Source organism: Argentina silus (genome assembly GCF_951799395.1).
Source record: "Argentina silus genome assembly, chromosome: 15".
Classification (NCBI taxonomy): domain Eukaryota; kingdom Metazoa; phylum Chordata; class Actinopteri; order Argentiniformes; family Argentinidae; genus Argentina; species Argentina silus.
This window is the reverse complement of record NC_139669.1, coordinates 4,429,269-4,454,268: the sequence shown is the minus strand read 5'-3', so window position 1 is coordinate 4,454,268 and position 25,000 is coordinate 4,429,269. Positions and strand designations below refer to the sequence as shown.

Sequence of the window (25,000 nt, the reverse complement as noted above, 5' to 3'; positions counted from 1 at the left end):
GCCCCACCCTCCCTCCCTCCTCTATCTCTTCCCCCTCCCTTCCTTCCATTCCACATCCCACGCTGTTCCTTGCAAAAGAATAAGAATCCGAGGTGACCTATTGAACCTGGAGTTGATTTTCAATGAATACTCTTCCTCGCAGGAGTGGTGCTGTGGGAATGGGGCTCATATTAATCAGAGATGAACGTACTGGATCTGTATGTACATGCGTGGACTACAGAGCCACAGTTTGCCTGAGGCCACTGTCAGATTTTCCTCCAAAGCGGTCAATTTGGTGGGTGAGGGTGACCAGGGGGCCGATCACACTCAGCTGTCCTCTGAGACACCACATCTCCTTGACCACACTGAATGAAGGAGGGCCAGACTAAGCTCTTCTCACTCCGACCTCTGACTCCTGCTACAAGCACAGAGAGGAGCTGAGAGAAAATGAAGCCTCCCCTCCCTGTGACCCACCTCCCTCTTCATATAAAGCCTCACATCTCTCAGCTGCCCTTCCTCTGCCTCCATCTTGCAGTGTGAGTGTGACCTTCATTTTGTCCCCTCACCGCCCTGACTAGACTATACAGCACTGTATGGTGTTTGTGTGCAGCCGTGTGTGTGTGTGTGTGTGTGTGTGTGTGTGTGTGTGTGTGTGTGTGTGTGTGTGTGTCCTCACACATTCGTCACCCTCTTCTATCTCTCCTCTCCCTGTATCTGGTCTCCTCCTCTCCCTCTGAGACATCAATGTTTACCCACCTCTCACCGTTCTACAAGCCTGCCTGAACCACAGCCCATAAGAGATAGCATGGCTCCCTGCTGCTGCACTTTGGGTGACATGAAGCGCTGGGGGTTTAAGTGGAGACATGATGGAAGGGCCACTTCGTCTGACGGTCTATGGAACGAGGGATGGGGATGAGATGGGGATGAGATAGGTTCCTGCTGTTGACAGATGAATCTCTCCCCAGCAGAGAGGCTGCATATGGTAAAAGGTCATGGTGTTAACTTCTCTGCTCCTCAACAAAGCGAAGGGCCTCCCGCTCCCCCTGCTCCACACTCCCTCTGCCCGGCCAGATTGCCAGCCAATTAAAGGTTATCACTGCTCAAAATAACAGTCATGCAGGGGGAGAACATCTAAATATAAATACTCCAAATAATCCTCACCCTCTCTATGGGCTAGGGAGAGCTTCTGAGATGGTCGGGAGAAGTGACATATAGCTACAAGGGACTTATCTACTTCTCAGTACAAAAAGGGCCTCAAGACAAGTGTACTAGTCAGCCTGAGAAAACACTGCTCAGTGCACAGGAATGATACCTCATAGTGGTCTATTTTCTAAACACGCACACGCACACACACACACACACACGCACACGCACACGCACACGCACACGCACACGCACACGCACACACACGCACACACACACACACACACACACACACACACACAGGACACACACAGACTGGCAAGATTACATTCAAATGGAGTCCTCTTTCATTCACTCCTCAGTCCTGCGTTCTACACCTCCTACTTCACCCACAGGGAGACAATAGGAGAAGGGGCTGTGGGAACAGTGACGATAGGGCAGGGCGGCTGATATCAATGACGCCTGAACCTCTCTCTCTGCCAAGCCATGCATATTTACCTCAAACCACCCGCCCCGTTTGAAATTACTACATTCTCCGAGACAAAAACACTGAAAACAATGTGTAAATAGGGAGCCTTTAGGACGATCATCAATCAAGCTGTAAGACAAAGGGTAGGGGAAAGGAGGGTGGAGTTGGGGGAGTTTGCCAAGCCATGCCCCAGACCATCTATTATGGAAGGATGAATGGAGGTCCCTATGGTCTGGGAGAATGGGCTGAGTCTAACTACCACCAGAAAAGACCAGGCTTGGCAATACAATGGGGTTAAAGAGTACAAAGATGCATAATTAATAGACTCAACACACATGTCAAGGATGCAGGCACACTGACGCACGCACGCACGCACGCACGCACGCACAAGGTTAACCTCACCTGGATGAGTGATTCGCTCAGTCTCTCCTCGTCCACCTCCAGAACGATGTCCCGGATCTCTTCATAAGGCAGTCGGAACGAGCCCAGGAAAATTGCTGTTGTGATAGAAAGGGAAGAGGAGTCATTTTCTCCATCCTCTTTTATTAGACTGCTGGGCTCAAAGAGACCTTTTCCACACTCATTGCTCCTCAGACAGAATGACCACAGAGCAAACTTGTCACTTGGGAAACATAATACACTTTCAACCTTCAATTGGATTGTTTGTGTCATCCTGACGAAAATTGGGGGAAGAACACATACACATTTGTCGGTAACAATGAAAGCAGCAGAAATAACATCAATTCCAGGCGCCCACCACCAAATAACAGCTTGATATGTCAATCTGTAACCCCAGGTTGAACTGGGGGGTAAACTCAAGGACACAATCTCAAGTAAGTAATGCCATTGTGAATGTATAAGTGGATGAGGGATTGGATGTGTAAATGCATGAGGGATTGGTAGAAACCCTGTTTTAGCTCCAAGTTTGGGTGAGAAGGGACTTTGACGGGCATGAAGAGAGAGTGCTGAGTTCCAGACAGGACGAGGCCATATTAGCAGGAGAGCCTGTCCCCAAGTGTGCCAGCCTCAGGGGAGAATGGGACCCGCCGGCTGGTCCATGTGGTAGTCACCAGTGGAGGTGTGGTAATGAGCTGGGGTGTCCCTACACAGCTGCTCTGCTCGTGTACAGTAGGGGGACCCAATGCCAATCCTCTCCCTCTCCTCTGATCTCCTGTACTGCAGTCTCAAGGGGAACTAATCTAAAACTACCACTGATTCCTGTCAATTCAACCTCTCTGCCAGGGAGGTTGTCAAGGTAAACAAAATAAAATGAAATAACAGTAACAACTTGTTTTGTCAAGGAGAGAACAGCTGAATCCCAGCGACAGTGTGTCACTAAGTCCATGAAGTTGCTGTAGCCTTTTTTGAGTTTGCTGCATGCCCATATCATGACTGGATCAGATGACAGTGTTAATCAAAGCTAACACAGAGAACCAATATCACCCAAAGAGGTGTTACAGCCCGGAAAACAGTGGGTTCACAAACAAATGAGCTATCTTGCCAGGGACAGAGTGTGATGTAGAAATTAAACACCTATTCCGATTCACAGGAAGCCTATGACAACAAAACACTTCATATAGGCTGTTTATGCCCCCCATAAATTATGCAATGTGCAACTTAGCTAGCATCAACATTACATGATTAAAGAGGTTGATAGGCTAACATTCTCTAAAACAAAAACAAAAAAATTATTGGATATTTTTGACTGTGGGAAGAGGAAAAAAACATGTATGAGAGAACTATCCTAATATGCTGTTAGATTTTAATTGGTGCAGGAAAGTTTCAGCTCATCTGTTGAAGCATTAGCATAATTTACACATTTACTGAGTGAGATATCTGACTTTCCTTTCAACAAGTTTTGCCATGGCAGATGCAAACACTAATTTATTTCAATCTTCAGTGTTACTCAGCCGCCACTACATTCATAATATATTTATCAACAACCACACAACTTTGAAGGGTTTTGAACAAAAATGAATACATTACAGTATGTTTAGTTTGGGGCTTAGGAATCACGTTTTCAAGATGGTGGAAGAAGGAGCATAAACAGCCATTGAGCACTACAACAACTATGGTAAGTTTCTGTGCAAACATATTTAACGCCATATTCATAAACTCTCAAATCATTAATGCTTTATAAAGCTCTTTATTTATTGGAATCTAACATGCTTCAAGCTCACACAACAGTCTATTTTAGGATGTGAACTTGGCTCGCGCCATAACAGGGCAGCATAATTCCCTATAGACCATCTTGGCAAGCAGCACACACTGCAAGTGAGTTGTTTCATGTGTATTTTGCATGTTTTCTGCACTAATAGATCACTATGCATGCAGGAGGGCGGACTTCATTTCCAGAGTAGCTTGACCCCGAGTCTCAGGTCTCTGCTCATCTCACCGTAAATCAGTGCAGATGGGAAGACTCACAAGAGAGTCATCCTCATCAGCTTCTATTGTTTCAGCTGGACTGGTCTCCACCTAGTCCCAAGTTACCATTGGAAAAACAACGGTAATGTGCTTTTAGAGCAAAAATCGGCCTTAAACTGTCAGAGAGGAGACTGTAGGACCATATGTCGGGGGTGGAGGTGGGTTAGTCAGAGGCTGCTCAAGGAGCATGGTGGGGTAGGTTGGCTTGATTAGTCAGTTCACATCCCAGAAATGCTCTGTGTCAGTATCCAGGCAGACGTGAGTTACAGGCTGTTGACTGTTGATGTGGAGCGCAGGCAGATTCCTGTGGGGATATGGAGGATCCTGTCTCCACCTAATATTGGACTGCAGCTCAGTGAGCCATCTCAGAGGAGGCCATTTCTATATTAACATAAGGAAGACATCGTCATCATGACTTTCACAGGTCGTAGAACCGACATGTCATAGAACCTCCCTCTCTCTCTTTCTCTCTCTCACACACACACACACACACACACACACACACACACACACACACACACACACACACACACACACACACACAAGGGGGCAGTGGGTGTTAGTGAGAGAGCAGGGTGACTCAAAGTGAGTCGGGAAGCTGTGTAACAGCACATGTTTCCCAGCCCTCTTTGTGGCACACCCGAGGTGACATCTTCAACACTTGTTGCCATTACTTCCTGCCAAATCAGAGCCCATCTGTCGGGGTTGTAATCAAACATGGCAAGTACACCAGTTGTCATCATCACCTTCTCCTCTCCTCTCCTCTCCACACACACACACACACACACACACACACACACACACACACACACACACACACACACACACACACACACACACACACACACACACACACACACACACACACACCTCTAAGTGCTCCTTATGTTCACCCACTTCAACATACATTGCCCATGTATGTTGAAGTCATCCATCTGTCAGTCACAATGGAGAAGGGATAACATGGTGCTCCAATGCTTCCCTGTCAACGTGACTGGTATCACAGAGGAGGAAACGGGGATGGGGGAGCATAGGTATTTGTTGGTGTTTCATTGCTATTTCCCTCTGCATATTTTGACAAACACAGTTTGCCCCTACTTGTGCACCCCCGACAGTGGGGATTCATCTTTCACCCATAAATATATTCATTCTGTGTTGACGTATTCTGTTGCAGATCCCAGTGTTCATCCAGTAAGAAACACAAACAGGGATAGACAAGATGAGGGGGAGTTTAGATGACCCGTTATTTTAGCATTTACCATGAATTTTTCATGGGGAGTTATCAGCGGTATTGTATATTATCCAAAGTAAGGGATATCTCGGCTAGGCCTGAGAACCCTGAAGGAGGAGCAACTCAAAAAAGCAACTCATGCTCCTCTCATTAATCACCAGGAGGCTGTGCCATGGCCACCCCTCTGTTTCGCCAAATTAATTCATCCTCACACCTTCAGAGGATAGGAGGGACGAGTATGAGGAGACAGAGGGGACGGTATGGAGGCAGGAGGGGAGGTTCGGGAAAGGGACGGCGACAACGACAACAATAACAACTATGAGCTATCAATGTTACAGCAGGCACTCCAGAGGCTGGCTACGCCTTCTATTGATAGCTGATATCCACCCACAGCTGATCAACAGGTCTGTGAGACCCAGCCCAGCCCAGCCCAGTCTGTTTGTCTGTAGCATAGCAGTGGGAAAGCCAGCCCGGCATGGCTGTCTATGTAGTGAACACAGGAAGTAACCATGTTGTTCTGAGGTGAGGGGTGCAGGCAGACACAGCCATGGCTTTGCTCACAGCATATGGTCCACACCTGCTGCTAGGGATGATCCAAACACAAAAGCCCTGCCGTCCTCTCTTGATCCTGTGTTTCAGTGTTTATGCTACAAATTGTAGCAGAGGGGGCTTGGACTTAATCCATTTGTAGCTGCACTGACCCCCTGAACTATTGCCAAGAAAGCACTTAAAGTACTCTACAGCTGAGGTAAAACAATATCCCTGTTAAAAGCTCTCAAAGTGTTTGGAGTGTATGTAAATGAGTGTAATGAAAATAGCAACACTTGTCATTACAGGCACTTAAAAACGCTTTGACCTTCCTCTAATAGCCCTGTGTATGCCGCGACAGAATACTCTGTAATGTAAGATTCATGTAGTGAAAATATACAGTAAATCATTTATGCTTCTAATGTATGTGACACAGAGGGCACCATGGAACTAACATTGTCTGTACGACACATGCAAGGTACCGTAATAGCCTCAAATGGTGCTTTGACATTAAAAAGCCAGGACAAAAGGAGCTCACATATGCAGTGGTTTGACTGAGGACAGTTACTGCGGTACTTACACAGATTCTGTGCTGTCTTAGAGTCGAGGATCCGCAGCTCCTTCGCTTTTTTCTTGAATTGCGTCATCCTGTCATCGGTCACGTCCACGTCTTTTTTCACTGTAGAGGAAAGAAAGGAGGCATATTGAATGTGTAGTTTATGAATTATACGGGTGTATGAAAAATACAAACATGACCATGAAGCATAGGCGACCATGAACCAGTGTCTGCTTTATTGTTGTCATATTCCTATTGTTGTCATTACGGCAAGTCAAGTTTCCTTTCACCACATTGAGGTGAACTTTCTAAGTAGTATTCAAGAAGACAGTACACATGTACACAGTTACATTCAAAAGGTCACCACATGTGGTGAGACATGAAAGTGGAAAAGTGTTGAAAGGAGGTAATGGGTGATGAAAGGCCGATTCACCTCACTGAGGAACACACTAGAGAGCACACTAACACACTTTAAACTCTCGCAGGTAGTATACATGTGCACTCTAGTGTTGCAGACCGTACCCACCCGCACCCCCTGTGTGTGTGTGTGTGTGTGTGTGTGTGTGTGTGTGTGTGTGTGTGTGCGTGTGTGTGTGCGTGTGTGTGTGTGTTGTGTATGGGTAGTTGACAAACATAGCTCCTTCCCTAAGGCTTGCTCTGTCAGCCTCCCAAAGCCAAGGAGATAATTGTGTTCCTGCCGTAATCCTAGAGAGCGACACACACACTGCTGCTTGGCTGAGCACACAGCCTGCATTAATACCATAAGTGTCGGACAAGGACTCAGGAGAGCAGACCCAATCTCCATGACAGTGAGTCAGGGAGATTCCTCACGCTGGGTGACACTATGTGTCAGTGAATCTTACCCTTAACTCCCCTTCACATACAGTATGCACACGTATGCTCGCTCTCTCTGTCTCTTGCTGTCTCCCTCTCTCTGTGTGTGTCTCGCTCTCTCTGTCTCTCTCTCTCTCTCTGTCTCTCTCTCTCTCTCTGTCTCTTGCTGTCTCCCTCTCTCTGTGTGTGTCTCGCTCTCTCTGTCTCTCTCTCTCTCTCTCTGTCTCTCTCTCTCTCTCTGTCTCTTGCTGTCTCTCTCTCTCTCTCTGTCTCTTGCTGTCTCCCTCTCTCTGTGTGTGTCTCGCTCTCTCTGTCTCTCTCTCTCTCTCTGTCTCTTGCTGTCTCCCTCTCTCTGTGTGTGTCTCGCTCTCTCTGGCTTTTTCTGTCTCTTGCTGTCTGCCTCTCTCTGTGTGTGTCTCGCTCTCTCTGTCTCTCTGTCTCTCTCTCTCTCGCTCGCTCGCACGCACGCACGCACGCACGCACGCACGCACACACACACACACACCAACAATGACACTTCCCAATACAAATCAGCTTACAATAAAGAGAGCCCCTTGCCTTTGGAGCCAGCCCTTGGGAGTGAACATCTTTTATAAGGGGAAGGACAGAGATATGAAAGGAAAACAGGGGGGAGGAAGAAGTGGGGTGCATTCTCAGGTAGAGGCTGCATGCAGCAGGAGCAGCAGCAGCAGCAGCAGCAGCGGGAGCACACTCCTTGGTTTCCCCCCTCCTGATGGCTTCTGGGAGAAGCAGCACGCCTCGCCACTAATCATCACAACTTCTCTATTTATTTAAGCCCAAGATGGGAGTCTCCCAGGAAATCTAGAACAAACAACCTGCTCCCCTGAAACTATCTGCATATTTGAAGAAACAATCAAAGAGGCAACATCTCCTGAGCCGGGAGGAGAAGAAGAGAGGAGCTGGAGGCTCCCGGCAGCAGCAGCCAGCTTCCTTCGCCTCCTCAGCCATGCTGCTGTCAACACATGACTTCAGGGAAGAGATTGTTTACACATTGTGCTGGAATTTGAAGGTGTGCATCAATGCTTCAATGGCATGGTTTAACCTCTGCGAAACACATTGAGAGCCAGAGCGAGACCTTGGTTAGAGGCTACTCAAAGTGAGATTTGTGGCTAGTGTAGTGCCCCTCCTTACTACCAACTCAACATTGTAGTAAGGTGGTGAGTCTATCCTTGAATGTTGTGTGGGTAGGTGCTTTGGAGTGTATTATTGTTTGGGTCTGTGGAACTCAAGAGGAGTGTTGAATAAGAACTGGCCACACATTCATTGTGAATCTGATAAAAGGCTGATTACGCAGAACACTTGGGTGTTAAAAACAATGATGGATAGAAGGCTGTAGAACAACTGTACAAAAACAAATTACATACAAAACAATTTATTCGATTTGATGTGTGTGGGGGCATTGTGAGAGAGATTGGGAAACCGGAATGTCTTTATGTGGCCCTTGATTTTCAAGGGCTGTGAAAATGTCTAATTTCATGGCATATCAGGGTGAATCATAAACTCTTGTTTTTGTTCCCCTCTGCACATGTTATTCAGACCACTCAGTCGTGGTGAAATGCCTCATGACTGGTCCCCTGATGGATGACATCACAGACCCACAATGCCCTGGGTCAAGCGCAGTGGACCAGTTGGCCGAACTAGTGCAAGAACCAAGTGTGTTTTTACTCAGCTTGGTGGCCAGGATCCAAGAACCTCGCTGAGCTTCTCACGAAGACAGAGCCTCCGACACAGAAACTAGAACCCAGAGAAAATAAAACATCAGGAACTGCTCATGTCCCCAGGGGAAAGCAAACATTTTTTTGCGGGGGTGGGGGGAATGTTCAGCCATTCTCTCTCTCTCTCTCTCTCTCTCTCTCTCTCCCCCGTCCCTTTTTTTTCTGCCAGCTGCATCTCCCACCTGGGTACCTCACACTCTCGGCACGACACCCCCCCACACATTCGTCAGCGTCTTAGCTTTAAACGCAAAACAGCGCCTCTCATAATCTAAAACAGACACATTACAATCTGATACTGCCCGATCATACTCTCCTGCCTCCCGCTGGGCGCTGAGGCTCGGCAGCAACACAGGGAAGGTGTTGGCTGCTATCTGCTACATGCTTGCTGATTCAATTATGCCGCACACAGCACGTTTCCTCAGCGCTCTCCATGTGGACCGATGGGTCCTGGAGGGGGTTTCACAGGCTGACTGCTGCTTTAGTCAGTGCCCAGGATGTGTGGACAGTATAATGATAGGTGGCCAGTTGAAACCAGATGGTTGAACCACAAGAACAGAGCACACTCAAGAAACATGTTTCAATACAAATCATGGCAGGGAAACTAACCAACAACCACTCATTTCACTTGTGATTAGTCTCATATGAGTAGAAAGAAAGGTTTGCACACGTACAAGAGTTTGGGAATGAAGGGCTGTCCAAGTTTGCCTCTGCCAAGTCAGCCTTAACCACTCATCCTCCTTATGGGAGTGTGGTTTGACGGTTGATAAAACCACTTGCCGAAGCTTAAACGTGTTTTACTGGTTGCCCAATGGCTAAAATGTAATACTATGAAAACAAACACCAGCCCTCTTGGAAAGCTTTCATTTGTTAATGCAATCTCCCATGCCTGTATTGAGAGCAGAGCTGTTTGGAGTGGGCGGAGGAAGGGGGTGAAATTGGCAGCCGGCAGGTTTTCTGGAGCTGTCAGGCACAATGAAAGCGCATACCCATTTCTCGTCAAGATGTATGATTTCCACGACAGTCTGTCAGACCAGCACATGGCAATAAAGCAGTCTTAATCACAAATTAATAACAGAGAGAGGAGCTGGCTATTATTAATTGTTTTCCTTGGAAACCAAAATTAGTACATAGCGCCGACGCCAACTATTGACAAGATCAGGTGGTTCATTGGATGAGAATGAGCTGGGAGGAGTGTGTTGCTTTTCCTGGGCGTGTGGAGAAACCTGTTAGACAGAAAGCTGGGCCTCGCTGCAAAAAAAACTCTTGTTGAAACCCCAACACACAATACAAGTAATACAGATGGCTCGTTAAGATTTTATGTGGAACTCCTATTACACAAAATAAATTAAAGTAGAGTAAAGACATGCTGAGCACATGTTGGACACAAATGCTGTTGAAAAATGAATGATGTCTCGAGAGCAGCAGGTCCTTGTAATATTCAGAACAAAACACATGCATAGTTGAAAGAAGGACCAGATGGGCCTCTCAGGAGAAAGGAGGTCAAATGTTTCATGGTTGATCTTGACCATGCAAGTGAGACTACATGAATGTGTCAGTGTAATATAAATAGGCTGTAGTTTTACAACACCTTGTTGTAAGTCAATATCTTACAAGTGAGGGAAGTACAGTGCATTATGAGGAGGGAAAAGCTATTTCACAATCACGTTTAAACAATAACATAAATGCTCCGTTGTTGCCAATATAACCACATGAATGTGAGACCAGACCGGCATAATAGTTACATTTCATTAACGGAGGAAGGGGAGTACTGTATAACAGCTTGTTAGAGAGCCAAGAGGGTCTACCAAAGGATTGAGGGATTTCATTGAAAAAATACATAAATACATGCAATAGAAAACTGATTTGGCTAGTTGAAGAAGGCTTGGCGTCTGTGTAAGCCTTGTATGTGAGTTTTGGAGCGAGGTTCGCCCAGGGGAGGCTCCTGATACCCAGAGTTCTTCATCACTTGGGCGTTCAGTCTGTTTACTGGCCCGTAATCTTTCTGCTGGTCGTCTTCCATGTGATATCTCCCTACAGGCGGCCAGAAGGGCCTGGGGCCTTACAAAGCTAAACACTACCACATGTTCACTTCCGGACAGATCGAGACTATCTACTAAATCCCACAGAGCAGAATAGAGTGCAGCCACCAGAAACACAGTGTGCAGCCTTCAAGGAGGAGGCCTTGAACAAAAAAAAGAAAATAAAACACTGATGACAAGTCTCCCACACATGTATTTAAAGGCAGCCGCGACATAGAGTGGAGCAGACAACGTGGAGTCTGGCTGTCTGCGGGCCAATTTATTCCCCCGAATGTGCAATGTGCCTGCAAACATGTGCTCTGTCCTCCATCTCTGGGACTCATGCTGGGGATTGAGCCACTAGAGCTGCCAGCCCCTCTAAAGGAGATGGATTCTGATGAGGGGGGAGAGCCATGGAAGGCCTCGATATTGCCTCACCTGCTTCACTGCAGCTATCACTTCTCAATGTGCAATACTGAAAATGAGAAATGAAGTGTGTTTCAAACCAGATCTGTTGTTTGTAATACATCTGGTTTCACTGAGGCTGCCTTGGCTACAAAGGCCTGGTGTTCTGTTGTACAAGTGCCTGAGTGGTTTGTGTTATTATATGTCCTTAATACACAACACAGACCACTCACAAAAGTCATCACTAAACTAATGTACTATGTAGGGTAGGTTGATACAATGTTGTTATTTTATGTGTCATACGTTTAATGAAGCTAAATGATAAGTAACATATGACAGTGGAAAGCCAATTTAAGACTATATGGAGTTATTTATGTTTGTGTTGCGTTCTTCTGACCAGTTTGTGCTTTGGTGAAATGGGTCATTTTTGCTCAGAGCCATTGAGAACTTTCATATAGGGTTGTAAGCTTCCAAGCATGCATTTCAGCACAATAGCCAGATATGTTCCAGGGTCGGTTGCCTTTGAAGCTCTGTATCTCTTTCAATTTCACCAACCAAAACTGAAAACAGATGTGGAATCCTCCCCTGAGGATTGTTTTGTTGGATGAGTAAAAATGTATTAAGCAAGAAACAAGAGATAGTGGGGGTGAGTGGACACAGAGTTTACTAAATGTCCTCTGGCAAGGTATTGGGTAGCTTAAAAAAAAAGACCCTGATCCTGGCCCCATCACACCTTGAATAACAAAGGAGACCCCCCAAAATAGAGAGCACACTCAGTGTTTGAAAACACCATTTGACCAGTGAATTCCAACTGTGACCAATTTCTTCCATTGACTAGGGCTAAACATTGGTCTCTCTCTGAAGTCAATTTACCGTCTGGATATACACCCCTCTCTCCACTCCTCCCTCAATCGAGGATCTCAAAAGTGTGCTCCAACTCTCAAAAAGGCAATTCTTTTCTCTTTCACTCTGGGACCTGAAATTGTTTCTTTTTCTTTCAAGCTGGCAAACCCACATTGATCGGTTAGGCCAGTCAATAATAATAATAAAAAAAAAGTGCACAAATTGAATCTGAGCACAGCATAACAAAGACTCTGCGATCGAGATAAGTGCTTAATGTACATTCCAAATTTGGAAACAGGGAGGATTTTCAGATGAGCAGATTTTGATTATGTGGTCTAGAAAATTAGTGTCGGCGGCCCTTCCATCAGATCCCATTTATTACCAGAGGACCAATTTGGGTATGTACTCATCCAGTCATGAGAGAAGGGCCTCACATTGATCTTGAGAGATGTGGGTAATACACACACGTTCACGTGTGTGGACTGTATAGGTGTAAGCTGCCCTCGCTCTGAGAACACAAGCTATTGAAGTCGTTTGTATAACAGCTTTGTTCATACCCAGCTTGACCTTCACAGTGCTGGTGCAATGGGACCGTCTCTCCAGCACCAGCACCACTCCCAAACCCAAGGTGAGGCCATTAGAATGGAGCTGCAGCTGGGGGAGAGGTTGAGCCCTCCTCTCATCCATGCAATCATCATCATGCCTAATGAAAACGGGGGGGGGGAGGGCGGGGGGGGGGGGGGGGGGGTTGCTAATGATAATGATGATGATGGAAATCACAGTGCGTCTGTGTGTGTGTGTGTGTGTGTGTTTTGTGTAAATGCCTGTGTGAGTATATGTGTTTTCCTCAAACTGTTTAACTGTCTCTCTGACTCTCCAAGGTCACCTGTCCAACCCCCTTGCAGCTGGTTGTAGTCGTCCCAGGTCTAGTAGTGGGGGCGGGAAGGAGAGAAACGTTCCCAGTGTGATACATTGACCCCTGGCCCAATAATGGTTTCAGTATGAGGGAAGAAGGGGGGAGAGACCCAGCCTACGCCTGGAGACACACATCTGGGCCTGGAGCTGTGCCCAGTAGGATAGCCACATCCTCAAGTCTGATACTCAAAACACAGTTCTGTTTTATGTTCTGTTCTTATTCTGACCGAAGCAATTGACCACAGAGATGAGAGGGGGTTCACCCTTCATGCACTGATCATGCATGAGGTCCCATGCATCCTTTCTATCAAACAGGGACATTTAGAGCCATTACCTTTGTGTTTTCATTAAAACATTTAGAAGCTGTGATGTGCATGTAAAGGAATCTGCCAACCCTCAGCGGGATTCAACCCTGTGATGACTCATGATCATCCAGCCATGATTGCTTTCAAGGATCAAACTCATCCAGAGGTTTCCCATGTATTGTATGAGCTGCTGGGGCATTACTAATGCCTCATTTCTACTGGAGGGATCTGCTGACTCCAACACTGCTAATAGCTTATCTCATAGACTAGGGATTCCGATTAATGGGAAATGAAAACTTGTCTTCCATGAAAGAAATTATGGAATACTGCATAACCACAGTAACTCCACAGTCAATGAAAATACATTACACCCAAATGCAGCTATTCTAACTGACAAAGTAATGAACTATGCCATGAAATATATTAAGGCACATGAATCTGATTAAATAAAAGAAGAGAATCAATACGCGACTGCATAAAAAAAAAAAAAAAAGAAAAACATTCTCATTGACCTACGCTTCAGTACAATCCTTAACAACTACGTCTCATTTACTGGCATCTTTACTCTACTGTTGTTCTCTGTGTCTCCCAGACCAGAGAGTGTGGGAAGGCTCTGACCCGGTCTTGTAAATTGGCCGTGGAGAGAGCTCCTGAGAGCACCCTGCGGATTGGGTCTGACAGCCGATGAGCTCCAGGAACCTGTTCTCTGGTTGCGCCAGGGCAGCTCACCGTGACCCATTGCACTTGAACGCCACATAGGCGGCGGTTCTGATGCTCCGAACTGCTGCCCCCAGCGTCCATTAGGCCCTGCTCTGCTGGCTGGGTTTAAGCATTCGACAGGCAGCGCCACATCCAAGGCTCATGTCACAGCTCGGGAGGGAAGGCAGAGATTTGAGGAGCCGGGGCTTCTTCCTAAGACAGCTAGAAGGATAACTGACTCCCAGTAGTCTCCATTACCTCTCCCAGCTGCACGCTACAGAGACCCAGGGCCAGACACAGTCCTAGAGTACATAGCACAGGACTGTTACAGGAATATACACCAGATACTGCTCACCTTAACTGCTCTTTCTCTCTGCTTCCCTGACTAAACCTTCAGCTATAATGGATAGGACACACACACACACACACACACACACACAATTTCAATGGTATTTGTGTGAAGACTACAGGAAGCCATGTGTAACTGATAATGATGTAAATACTGTCAACAAGTGGCACTGTTTGATGTGACAAAGTGTGTGTATCCCTTTATCTCCTTGCCTACTCTGGAAGTATATTCGACAGGCCTGAATTATGTACATTTGTCAGCTGACAGAACATCATATGCCCTCAGTGCCTCTCAAACTACCTTTTTTCTCTTTCATCTTTGCCTTTAGGATGAAGACATGATGAGAAAACAAGCGAGCAGAGAGCGAGATACAGAGAGAGAGAGAGAGAGAGACGGGGGGGAGGGGGAGAGAGAGAGAGAGAGAGAGACGGGGGGGGGGGAGGGAGAGAATGGTCCATTTGTATTCTGAACTCGAGTATTGTTTGTGTTTCTGTGCTTCTTCCCGACCGCCTCTGTCTTTGCCCCCCGTCAACTTCTGATCATGTCTTCTCCAGTGATCCTGGGGGGCCCACCCCGCACCTGGCGCTCACAGAGCCAGACTAACTACTGAAGAAATAATGACTGCTGAGATACGGCCTCTACAGCTGCTGCATTCTGGGACGAGGCTGCACTGGGATCCTGTGGCCGTGTGATGTGGTGACACCGGTTGTGAGACTAGTTTTGATACATCACGGTTCTGATGTGGAGAGGAGGAGACTTGAGTGTCTACCTGCTGTCGCTCCTCTCTGTTCGCATGGAGATACTGGTGTTTTGGGGTAGAGGGAAATGTTCCTTTGGGTATTCAGACTGTTCCTCTATTCAAAGTACTGAGGACAGAGTGGAACATGAATCATTGTCACCTGAGGAAAAAACACAGGGGGTGCGCAGAGCAGCTTTATAAGGGTTATGTTTTAGAGATGTGCTTGAGTATTATCCCTTCTCTTGAAGGTTAACTGATAGATTGATCCAATTTGTCTACTAAGGTGTGAAAGGACTTAGGAAATATTTGACATGTCTGTGCGGGGAAATGTCAAGGTTTGCTGAAGTATGAGAAAGGGGGAACGTTTTTTTTTTTTTTTTTCTTTCTGGCGATGAAGCGCCACGCTTGTTAGCAGCAATGGGTTTATCTCAGGTAATCAACACTGAGACATACTGTATATGTACAGTATAATTATAAGTCCCCAATCCTATAAGAGACAGCAGCTGCTAAAATGCATGCCTTTCCACTCAATCACACAGACCTATAGATCCTCCCTTGGTGATGATAAACAATCCCTGACAGCCGTTGAGTGCCGTTGGTATATTGTGAGCGGGAGCGCCGTGACCAAGCTGTGATGTGATTGAGGCTGTAACAGCTTCCTCCGTGTCACTTCCTGATGACTATTCTTCAGGCAGCTGCAACGGAAACATGCTCCGGTGACATGGAGGTGTCAAAGCAGACATGGCCTGATTGAAGATGTACTATTCTGCATCTGGGCGGGAAAGAAGCAGACGTCGCCTGGTTAAAGATGGTACTATTCTGCATCTGGTGAGAGAGGCTGGTCGAGGCGAGGCAAGGCGAACACGCACGCACGCACACACGCAGTCGTGAACTGCATTTGAATATGCTGCCAGTGTAGCTGTACAGCTGTATACCTGCCTTGACTCCACTATAAGCAAACTCTCTCTCTCTCTCTCTCTATCTATCTCTCTCTATCTCGCTCTCTATCTATCTCTCTATCTATCTCTCTATCTATCTCGCTCTCTATCTATCTCTCTCTATCTCTCTCTCTATCTATCTCTATCTCTCTCTATCTCTCTCTATCTATCTCGCTCTCTATCTATCTCTCTCTATCTCTCTCTATCTCGCTCTCTATCTATCTCTCTCTATCTATCTATCTCTCTCTATCTCTCTCTATCTATCTATCTCTCTATCTATCTCTCTCTCTCTCTATCTATCTCTCTCGTTATGCATAACGCATCAAAGAAACATGGCAGTTATGCTCAATCAGCGCTCAGGCCCAGGGCCGAAGGGGGGGGTGTAACATTAGGACAAAGGAAATCAGAGCCACTAGGAAAACAGTGGAGAGAGCTGGCCCAAGCCGACCCAGGAGTCGCTGGAGGAAGGCATGTAGCAGGGAGGTTTGTTGATGTTTGAGAGGGGCTGGGTTTTACACTGGGGGCTGGTGTGCTCTGCTCTGCGTGGGTTGAGCTCTGCGCCAGGTCCAGCTGGTCAGGGAGGGGGGGGGGGGAGGGATGAAGGGAGGGAGAGAGAGACTGGGCTCATAGCTCCCCTCTGGCCCTGCTGGCTTATGTTACTAAGTCCATCCTCCCGAGGCTCCCCATCACAAACCCATACACTCACACTAACTCCCTCAGCCCTCCACTCTGCATTAACCACTTCCTGTGAGACCCTCATGCACAGGCCGCTGACAGCCAGCCACCGCCAGAACAACCCTTAAGAAAACAGACGCAGGTTTGTGGGGAATAAGGGCAAGGAAAAGAGAGGGAAGCCAGAGAAGAAAGGAGGTAAAGAGGACCAAAGAGACAGTGTTAAAAAAGAAAACCTCACATGTTGTTAGAACATCCTTCAGTGTGGCTTTGTGACTTTGCTGGTGGCTAACCACCAATTATTTCACATTTTGCTTCCAAGAACGCCTGGCGGGACACTACATCCTGTTAGAAATGCAACCTTGATTGCAGTCCCTCTTGTTTGGTTTAATGACAATAGTTATAACAGTTTTAGTCAAGCTTAATGAGTCATAATGGCAGACTTGCAGTTGCGAGGCGGTCATTAGGGTGCAGGGACCGCTGTGTCTGGTGGGCTTTTGTTTCTCCGTCTCACACAGAGGGCCTGATGACCGTGCTGGTTGGGTTTATAAATAGGAGGTTTGACCTCCTCTGCAGTGGAATTAGGGGTATCCATGGTGGCGGTGCAAGAACTGCGTTCTGGCCTTTCTCTCCCAGCGGGCTGGATTATGAGGCGTTTACGAGGCCTGCTGCTGCCCGCTGTCTGGATCTTTCTCAGATTGGATTCAGTATTAACCCTGCGGCAGTAAAAGTGGAGATGCGGCTCTGAGTCCTGTCACTTAGTGCTCTGGTTTGCCTTGTAAAGTGCAGCCTCCGAGCCAATGGAGCAGTCCAGTAAAAAGCCCACACAGCCCAAGCTGGGCTTTCAAACGTTACAGCTACAGACCCACATCATCAGCGGAAATCACTGTGTTATACTGCCACTGCTGGCTATCTCAATCATGACATCAAAGGACATTAATACTTCCCAACCAACTCTCTCGTTTTATCCTTCGTTCCGTCCGGGTGAAGGAACAGCTCAGACTCTCAAGCACCGAAGGTATTGTGTAGTGGCCGTCTGGTGGCTCTGCAGGAAGTGCTTTCCCAGGAAAACAAATCCATAAACAATATCGAATTACAACCGGACCTTCATGAGCAAGCCTTCGGGTCACTGCTGGTCGGAAGAAAATGCATGTATTGACAGAATCTACACTCAGGAAATGAACCAACCCAAACAGATACACCGTTTTAGCCATCCCGCTATTCAGCATTCCGGGTTGAGAGGAAAACAAATATGTTTGTGTGGCTCTGTAATATGATAATGACCCATCGCTAGACATCTTCAGAACACATGGCGGATCAATAGGTAGGGTTGAAGGAGACCACAGAAGAAGAAGCAGTGTGAATCGTCTCTCTCTCTCTCTCTCTCTCTCTCTCTCTCTCTTCCTCTCTCTCTCTATCTCTCTCTCTCTCTCTCCCTCTATCTCTCTCTCTCTCTCTCTCTCTTCCTCTCTCTCTCTCTCTCTCTCTCTCTCTCTTCCTCTCTCTCTCTCTCTCTCTCTCTCTCTCTCTGATCTCTTGACAGAGAGTCTTCCTTTGAGTGCCACTCTTAATTACAGGTGGATTTGTGCGAGCGATTTAGCAGGACACAGATCCGCACTCATCTCCATTTGGCATGTGCCTCACCCTTAGCCTCCCCGCAACAGGACTGGAATCCTTAAAGAGTGATCAGACAAAACGGCCCCCAAAAGTTTCATTAACGACAGTGTCGTGTGATTGAGAGTTCTAATGAGGGTAGCGAAGCCCACCTTCCACTGAAGTTGTTATCGTAGGCTGATCAAAAGAGAGTATAGTACACAGGGCTTTGCTGCTGCATGCCTATTACAAGGTGCTGCTGGATGAAGGGAGGCTGTGTGAGGGCAAACTCACGTCCAAAGTCACACACTGATCACTGGAATGTGTGTTTTTTCTCCCTGGTTTATTTACTAGGCTTGTCAGATCCACACCAGGCTTCACTCACACAAACAAACACACACACACACACACGCACGCACGCGCACACGCACACGCACCCGCACCCGCACCCGCACTCGCACACACACACACACACACACACACACACACACACACACACACACACACACACACACACACACACACACACAGACATAGCCACATGCAGTCACACACAAACACCCAGGACCCCTTGCAGAGTTCCAGGCTGGCCTTGATCTCGTCAGGAGGTTTTGGAATGTCTGACCCCCTGGTATGGCTCACTCCCCGATGACTTGAAGCAACTTTCACATGCACACACACACACACACACACACACACACACACACACACACACACACACACACACACACACACACACACACTTTTACATTTCTCTTCTCATCTCAAACTGTCGTAATCTACAGATAAACATGGGTCTATCTGGGGGACCAGATGTTTGTCTCCAGCCAAATGCCACTTGTCAGGCAGATTTTATGGATGTTCTCATTTGCTTCTGACATATACAGCATAAGTGCATGCAAGTTAAAGATAAATGGATGATTCCTGTCAAGAGGTGTCAAACACATGAGGAAGAATTTGCCATGGCAGATGTCCAGCTGCTCACTGCATTTTGAATGAGGGTGAACTGTACAGGAAGGGGGGGAAAACAACATCAAAACAAAAGGTTTTCATAAGAAGTAGCTCACTCTCACACACTCATATGTGTATCTCTATCTATGTCTGTCTGTCTGTCTGTCTGTCTGTCTGTCTGTCTTTCTATCTATATATTATCTGTATATCTCACCATACAGTACAGTATGGACACATCATCTAAAACAAGGCACTCCTACATACTCAAGCATGTCAGTGTGAGAACCAAACTGTCATAAGATGTTCCACTAAAGAGAAGTTAGACTTACATAACAGACACACAGCATGCATGATATGCTTTCATATACTACCATTACGATGAAATAACGTCGGGGACTATAGAGCTGTGGGTGCTTCAACATTCTAGCACTTAAGTGCTTAAATGGTTACTGCTGCAGGTACTTTCACAAGCAGCACTCTCAGCCCCGGTCTTGACACAGTGATTCAAACCTGTGAGAACGTTTCAGTGTGAAGGAAATTACAAGACGTACACTGTGGCTCTCCTTGTAGCAGAGTTACGGAGTGTGTTCTCAATGCACCAAAAAACTAACGTAAAGAACAGAATGTGCAACACCGACTAAATCTCACAGCAATATGACACCAGAAGCTCTACCAATGCATGTTCTCCATTTCAGACCGGATAGGCGTAGACATACAGTATAAACCTGCTGATGAAATCTTTACTGCAAATTGAGACAGCGCTGGAGGGTAAGATAAGAACAGGTTCAAGTGGAAGTCAGTGCAGCCTTTTGCGCAAAACAAATCAGACCCCCTTCTCAGCTTCATCATCATGTGAAAGGAAAATCAATCAGGCCTTTTCCCCCCCCTCAAACTATATCTTAACCTGTGTGAGATTGATCTGTTTAGGAGCATGGGTGGGAGGACTGGAACAGAGGCGAGTTCACAGATTGAGTCTAAACCTTGAGTGGAGAAAAAACTGGAGCTCATCTTGAAAGAGAAACGGACTGCTGTTGGTTGTCCATAATTAAACACGTGTGTCTGTGTGTGTGTGTGTGTGTGTGTGTGAGAGAGAAAGAGAGAGAGAGAGAGAGAGAGAGAGAGTTGGGCCTTCCTAAGGCTCTGACAGACACCATGCCTGCCTGATGCCTCTCCCCCGCTACATGAGCTCCTATCTCAGGCTGCAGCTCGGCCTGACAAGGCTGCAGCTCGGCCTGACAAGGCTGAGTCGCTCACTAGACATAAGAAAGAACAGTAGGAGAAGAGCCGGCCATGTTGTGATGTTGGTTAAAAAAGAAAGTCACTGTGCAGATGCAGCAAGAGGCAATCCAGCAAACATCAAACAACAAAACCCCCTCCGAAACGAACGGAGCCTCAAACACCCCCAACCCAGGTGAATCATTACACTGACTCGCCCATGCAGCCACTTCATGGGGTTTGGGAGTTTATGTTGAAACGGAATCATTGATGGTATACTGTACAGTGCCGATTCTAGCTCCTAGTGTGTATTTTTCAAAAACACTTTGCATGCTTTTGAGGATTGAGGGTTTTCTATGGGGGAAGGGTTGTTAAAATGTTGGTTAGAGTGCAGTGTTGGAATCTGTTGGAGCTGCCAGTTGTCCATTGCTCAATCGGCAGTTCTACAACCAATACTCATGCTGGCATATGTTCAGAGTTGTGCAGGATACAAAGTGTTTCCAAGCATAAGCAACATGCAAACAGCTTGGCAGCTTTTTCAAGAAATATGACTTCAACACATAATACTAGAAAAGAACACAGCAAAACATGAATATAAAAAAAAAAAAAAAAAAAGCCATGAGCTTGGAATTGCAGTTCAGCAAAAACATGTCAATTCAGCTCCACAGAATCTCCTCACTTTGAAAACCCCATATTGTTTCAAGGATTCTCAAATAGGGAGCTGCTTCAATGGGTATACTGTATGAACATTGAAAATGAGTCTTGACAACTTTCAGGACCTCATTTCGAGGGACACAGCTGATTTCATACAGGCCTGATTCAGACATCCAGTCTCCATTGGGTCCCTCTCCGGGGACTTGAAACACTCCCCCCAGTCTGCCAGGGAATGGAGCACCTGGCCACCAATTTCACATTCCTCTCAGGTGTGGACCCGGCACTTTGCACTCGCCAGATAAGCACGCATATTAAATACTGTATTGACATTCTTTTTTTTTTTTTTAAATAGTTGGTATTTCACTTTCAAAGTAGGCCATCACTGAAGGACAGAGCACTTTCTCTGACTACCAATTTTGTCAGACAGAAGATGAGGGATCTCTCTCTCTCTCTCTCTCTTTCTGGTTTATGTGTACTGGATGTTTTTGTCATCATCATCATCATCACCATCCTGCTGTTCCGTGTGCTAAGCCTGCACTTCAGTATGTGTATCATTCACACCCAAACACTGTTGGATTCACAGAGTAACACTCAGAGCATCAGTCTGTCAGTCTATCTGCCTTCCTGTGTAGTTTCTCTTATCAGAGATGGAGCTCACAAACAACATCCCCCAAGGCCGGCTCTGGGCTCAGGTCTTATGAGACTCAAGTGATTTTACAGCAGCAAAAAGAAGCCCACACTGGCTCTCGCCCCCACTGAAGAACATGTCACATTTGTCTGGTATAGAAGTCTGGATGCAGTACACGTGGAGCTAATCATTTCATTAGGTTGAGAATGTACACTATGGCATCATATGTCATCCGATCTGATTTACATTGCCTTTATTTTTATTACATCTACAGTAATACATCAATAGCAATGTATATGTTTGATTCATTTCCATTGTGTGAACTCCCTTCATTTCAATAAGGATTTCATAACTCCCCAAAGGGCGAGAGTGACACTAATTTAAAATCCTGTATATCACCATCATATGATGTTACGTAAAAACAAATTATAGTCTGTGCATTACAGATTATTTTCAGAGAAATCCAATTCCACAGCCTTTAATTGACAAGGTCCCCATCATTTTGAACGTACGCCGGCTCTATTATTAGGTTCAGTCTGGCATTTTAAATCTCACTTGGGGGATAGTGTTTTCTGAGAAACAGAACAGGGAAATGAAGGAACAGGAGAAATGCTGTTCAGCATATCCTGTTGGCCCACCACTGGCTGTACCCGGTGGAACAAACCTGCTCCGGTATAAACCTGTGAATAGGGGCCTCATCACTAGTCCTGTTTGATTAAAAACAGCCACTAAAGAACAACAAACTCTTGGAAAGATCGTTGTTGTCCAACTGTTAATGCACAGAATAACACTGGACAAGGAGGTAGAATGATAAAATTAGCTAATTCAATGCTGTGCAGTGACACGGCATGTGTGTATTGTTGGTGAGATGTACTGTATGTATACGTACAGTACCAGTCAAAAGTTTGGACACACCTTCTCATTCAATGGTTTTTATTATTTTCTACATTGTAGGTTAATATTGAAGACATCAAAACTATGAAGGAACACATATGGAATTATGTAGTAAACAAAAAAGTGTTAAACTAACCAGAATACGTTTTAGATTTTTCAAAGTAGCCACCCTTTGCTTTGATGACCGCTTTGCACACTCTTGGCAAGGTGTGTCCAAACTTTTGACTGGTACTGTATATACCACTGATTCCAGATTTCAAATCAGCAATGTGTGGCTCTGATCGGTATCCATCTTTAGACATAAGTTCAAACCCAGCAATTATAAATAGTGGTCATAATAACCATCCGGCTCCCCCATACTAATAAACACCCTGTTCCCCTAAAATTAAAACTAAATGTGTGAGACAGTACGTCAGACAGTACGTGAGACAGTACGTCAGACAGTACGTGAGACAGTACATGTGAGAAAAATACATTGAAGGAGGGTGAGAGAGAGATAAAAAATTTTTTTTTTAAAAAGAGAGAGAGAGAGAGAGAGAGAGATAACACCAATCACCATCAATATTAAGTGAGCCCGCTGGCAACAACAATCAGCCACCATATCATCCATAGGAGCGCTTGGCTCGCAGTGTTAAGGTAAATACATGGACATGGTTGATCTGCCTCCCATCAACAAGGGGCCATTCCCCGAGACAATGGGATCTCAAACAGCCTGGAAAATGGAAACACCTACCTCTTATGTTTATTCGGGACATATTGATTGACAAGGCTATGGACAGAAATAGTGTTAGTGAGGACATTCTATAGAATGGCAATCCTGTTAAAGATGTCGGTGGACAGGGCATTATCACTGCTCTCCAGCAGTGCCAATCACACAGTAAAGATGATTGTACATTTCCTCCATTCTCCCTTTTATCCTCTCTTCCTCTCTGCTCTCTTTCTCTCCATCACTCAGAACGTCTGCTTTCCATTTAGAATGTCAGGGAGGTGGGGCTCAGGCTGCTCAAGGAGGCTCTGGCTGATGCTTCTCAGGATAGGAGCTAGAAATGCCACCCTCAGATGTGGAGGAAATAATACACCTAATGATTATGGATAATCAGAAGAGGCATGCACAGACACAGACACAAATATGTGCACACACACACACACGCACGCACGCACGCACGCACGCAGTCAATTTCCTGTATGTGCAAATATACTTGACCAAATAAAACTAATTATGATTCTGATTCATCAGGTTACATAAACAAGCTCATCAATCCAACTGTATGTATCACAGCTATCAAGTGTGACATTTTGATTTGCATATGTCTCACTTTGATTGTGTCAATTAAGGACAAACGGCATTGCAGTGACTCTGATGGTAATGGAGTGTGGGAACAAGACCATACTAATACATGCCATTTAGCTGACACTTATCCAAAGCGACTTACATTGCAGTGAGTGCATACGTTTCAGTATATATGGTCCCAGCAGGAATCAAACCCACAACCTAAGCATTGTTAGCGCCATGCTCCACCAGCCACAGAGGACCACAGAGGATCACACCCTAAGATGCTTGTACTCTTCCTCTAGACATTCTGTCATTGGCCTGCGGTAAAGACACCTGCCTTCATCACAGGCAGACAAGGGCACTCAAGGGAGACATACACACACAGTGTTCACATCCGGGGGGGGAAAGTATACAGTAGTCTCCTTCACAACAAAGACACATGTCTATCTCACAGAGGCAGAGACATCCACAACACACCCCATCCACAGCTTTGAAAACCTTAAGGACTTCCAAACAACAAGGTACCAAAATAATAATAATAATAATAATAATAATAATAATAATAATAATAATAATAATAAAAAAAAACATTAAAATATGTGTTTCACAGGAAGCCCGAACTACAGCTGGGCTGAGGTACCTTTCCACTACTCCCTTCCTCTCCTCCCTTCCTCTCCTCCCTTCCTCTCCTCCCTTCCTCTTCCTCTACTCCCTTCCTCTTCCTCTACTCCCTTCCTCTTCCTCTCCTCCCTTCCTCTCCTCCCTTCCTCTTCCTCTACTCCCTTCCTCTTCCTCTACTCCCTTCCTCTACTCCCTTCCTCTTCCTCTCCTCCCTTCCTCTCCTCCCTTCCTCTCCTCCCTTCCTCTTCCACTACTCCCTTCCTCTCCTCCCTTCCTCTCCTCCCTTCCTCTACCTTCCACTACTCCCTTCCTCTCCTCCTTTCCTCTACTCCCTTCCTCTTCCTCTCCTCCCTTCCTCTCCTCCCTTCCTCTTCCTCTACCTTCCACT

General features: G+C 46.1%; 1 protein-coding gene across 1 annotated transcript in view; it reads right to left on the bottom strand.

Annotated features, from left to right (window-relative positions):
- The window catches only part of diaph2 (diaphanous-related formin 2), a gene marked incomplete at both ends in the record, with an annotated part of 183,542 nt that overhangs the window by 60,721 nt on the left and 97,821 nt on the right, over window positions 1-25,000 (bottom strand). The window contains 2 exons of the mRNA XM_083686892.1: window positions 1,994-2,088; window positions 6,355-6,453. Of these exons, the coding sequence (XP_083543018.1) occupies window positions 1,994-2,088; window positions 6,355-6,453 (194 nt within the window). The remainder of the gene's footprint in view (window positions 1-1,993; window positions 2,089-6,354; window positions 6,454-25,000) is intronic.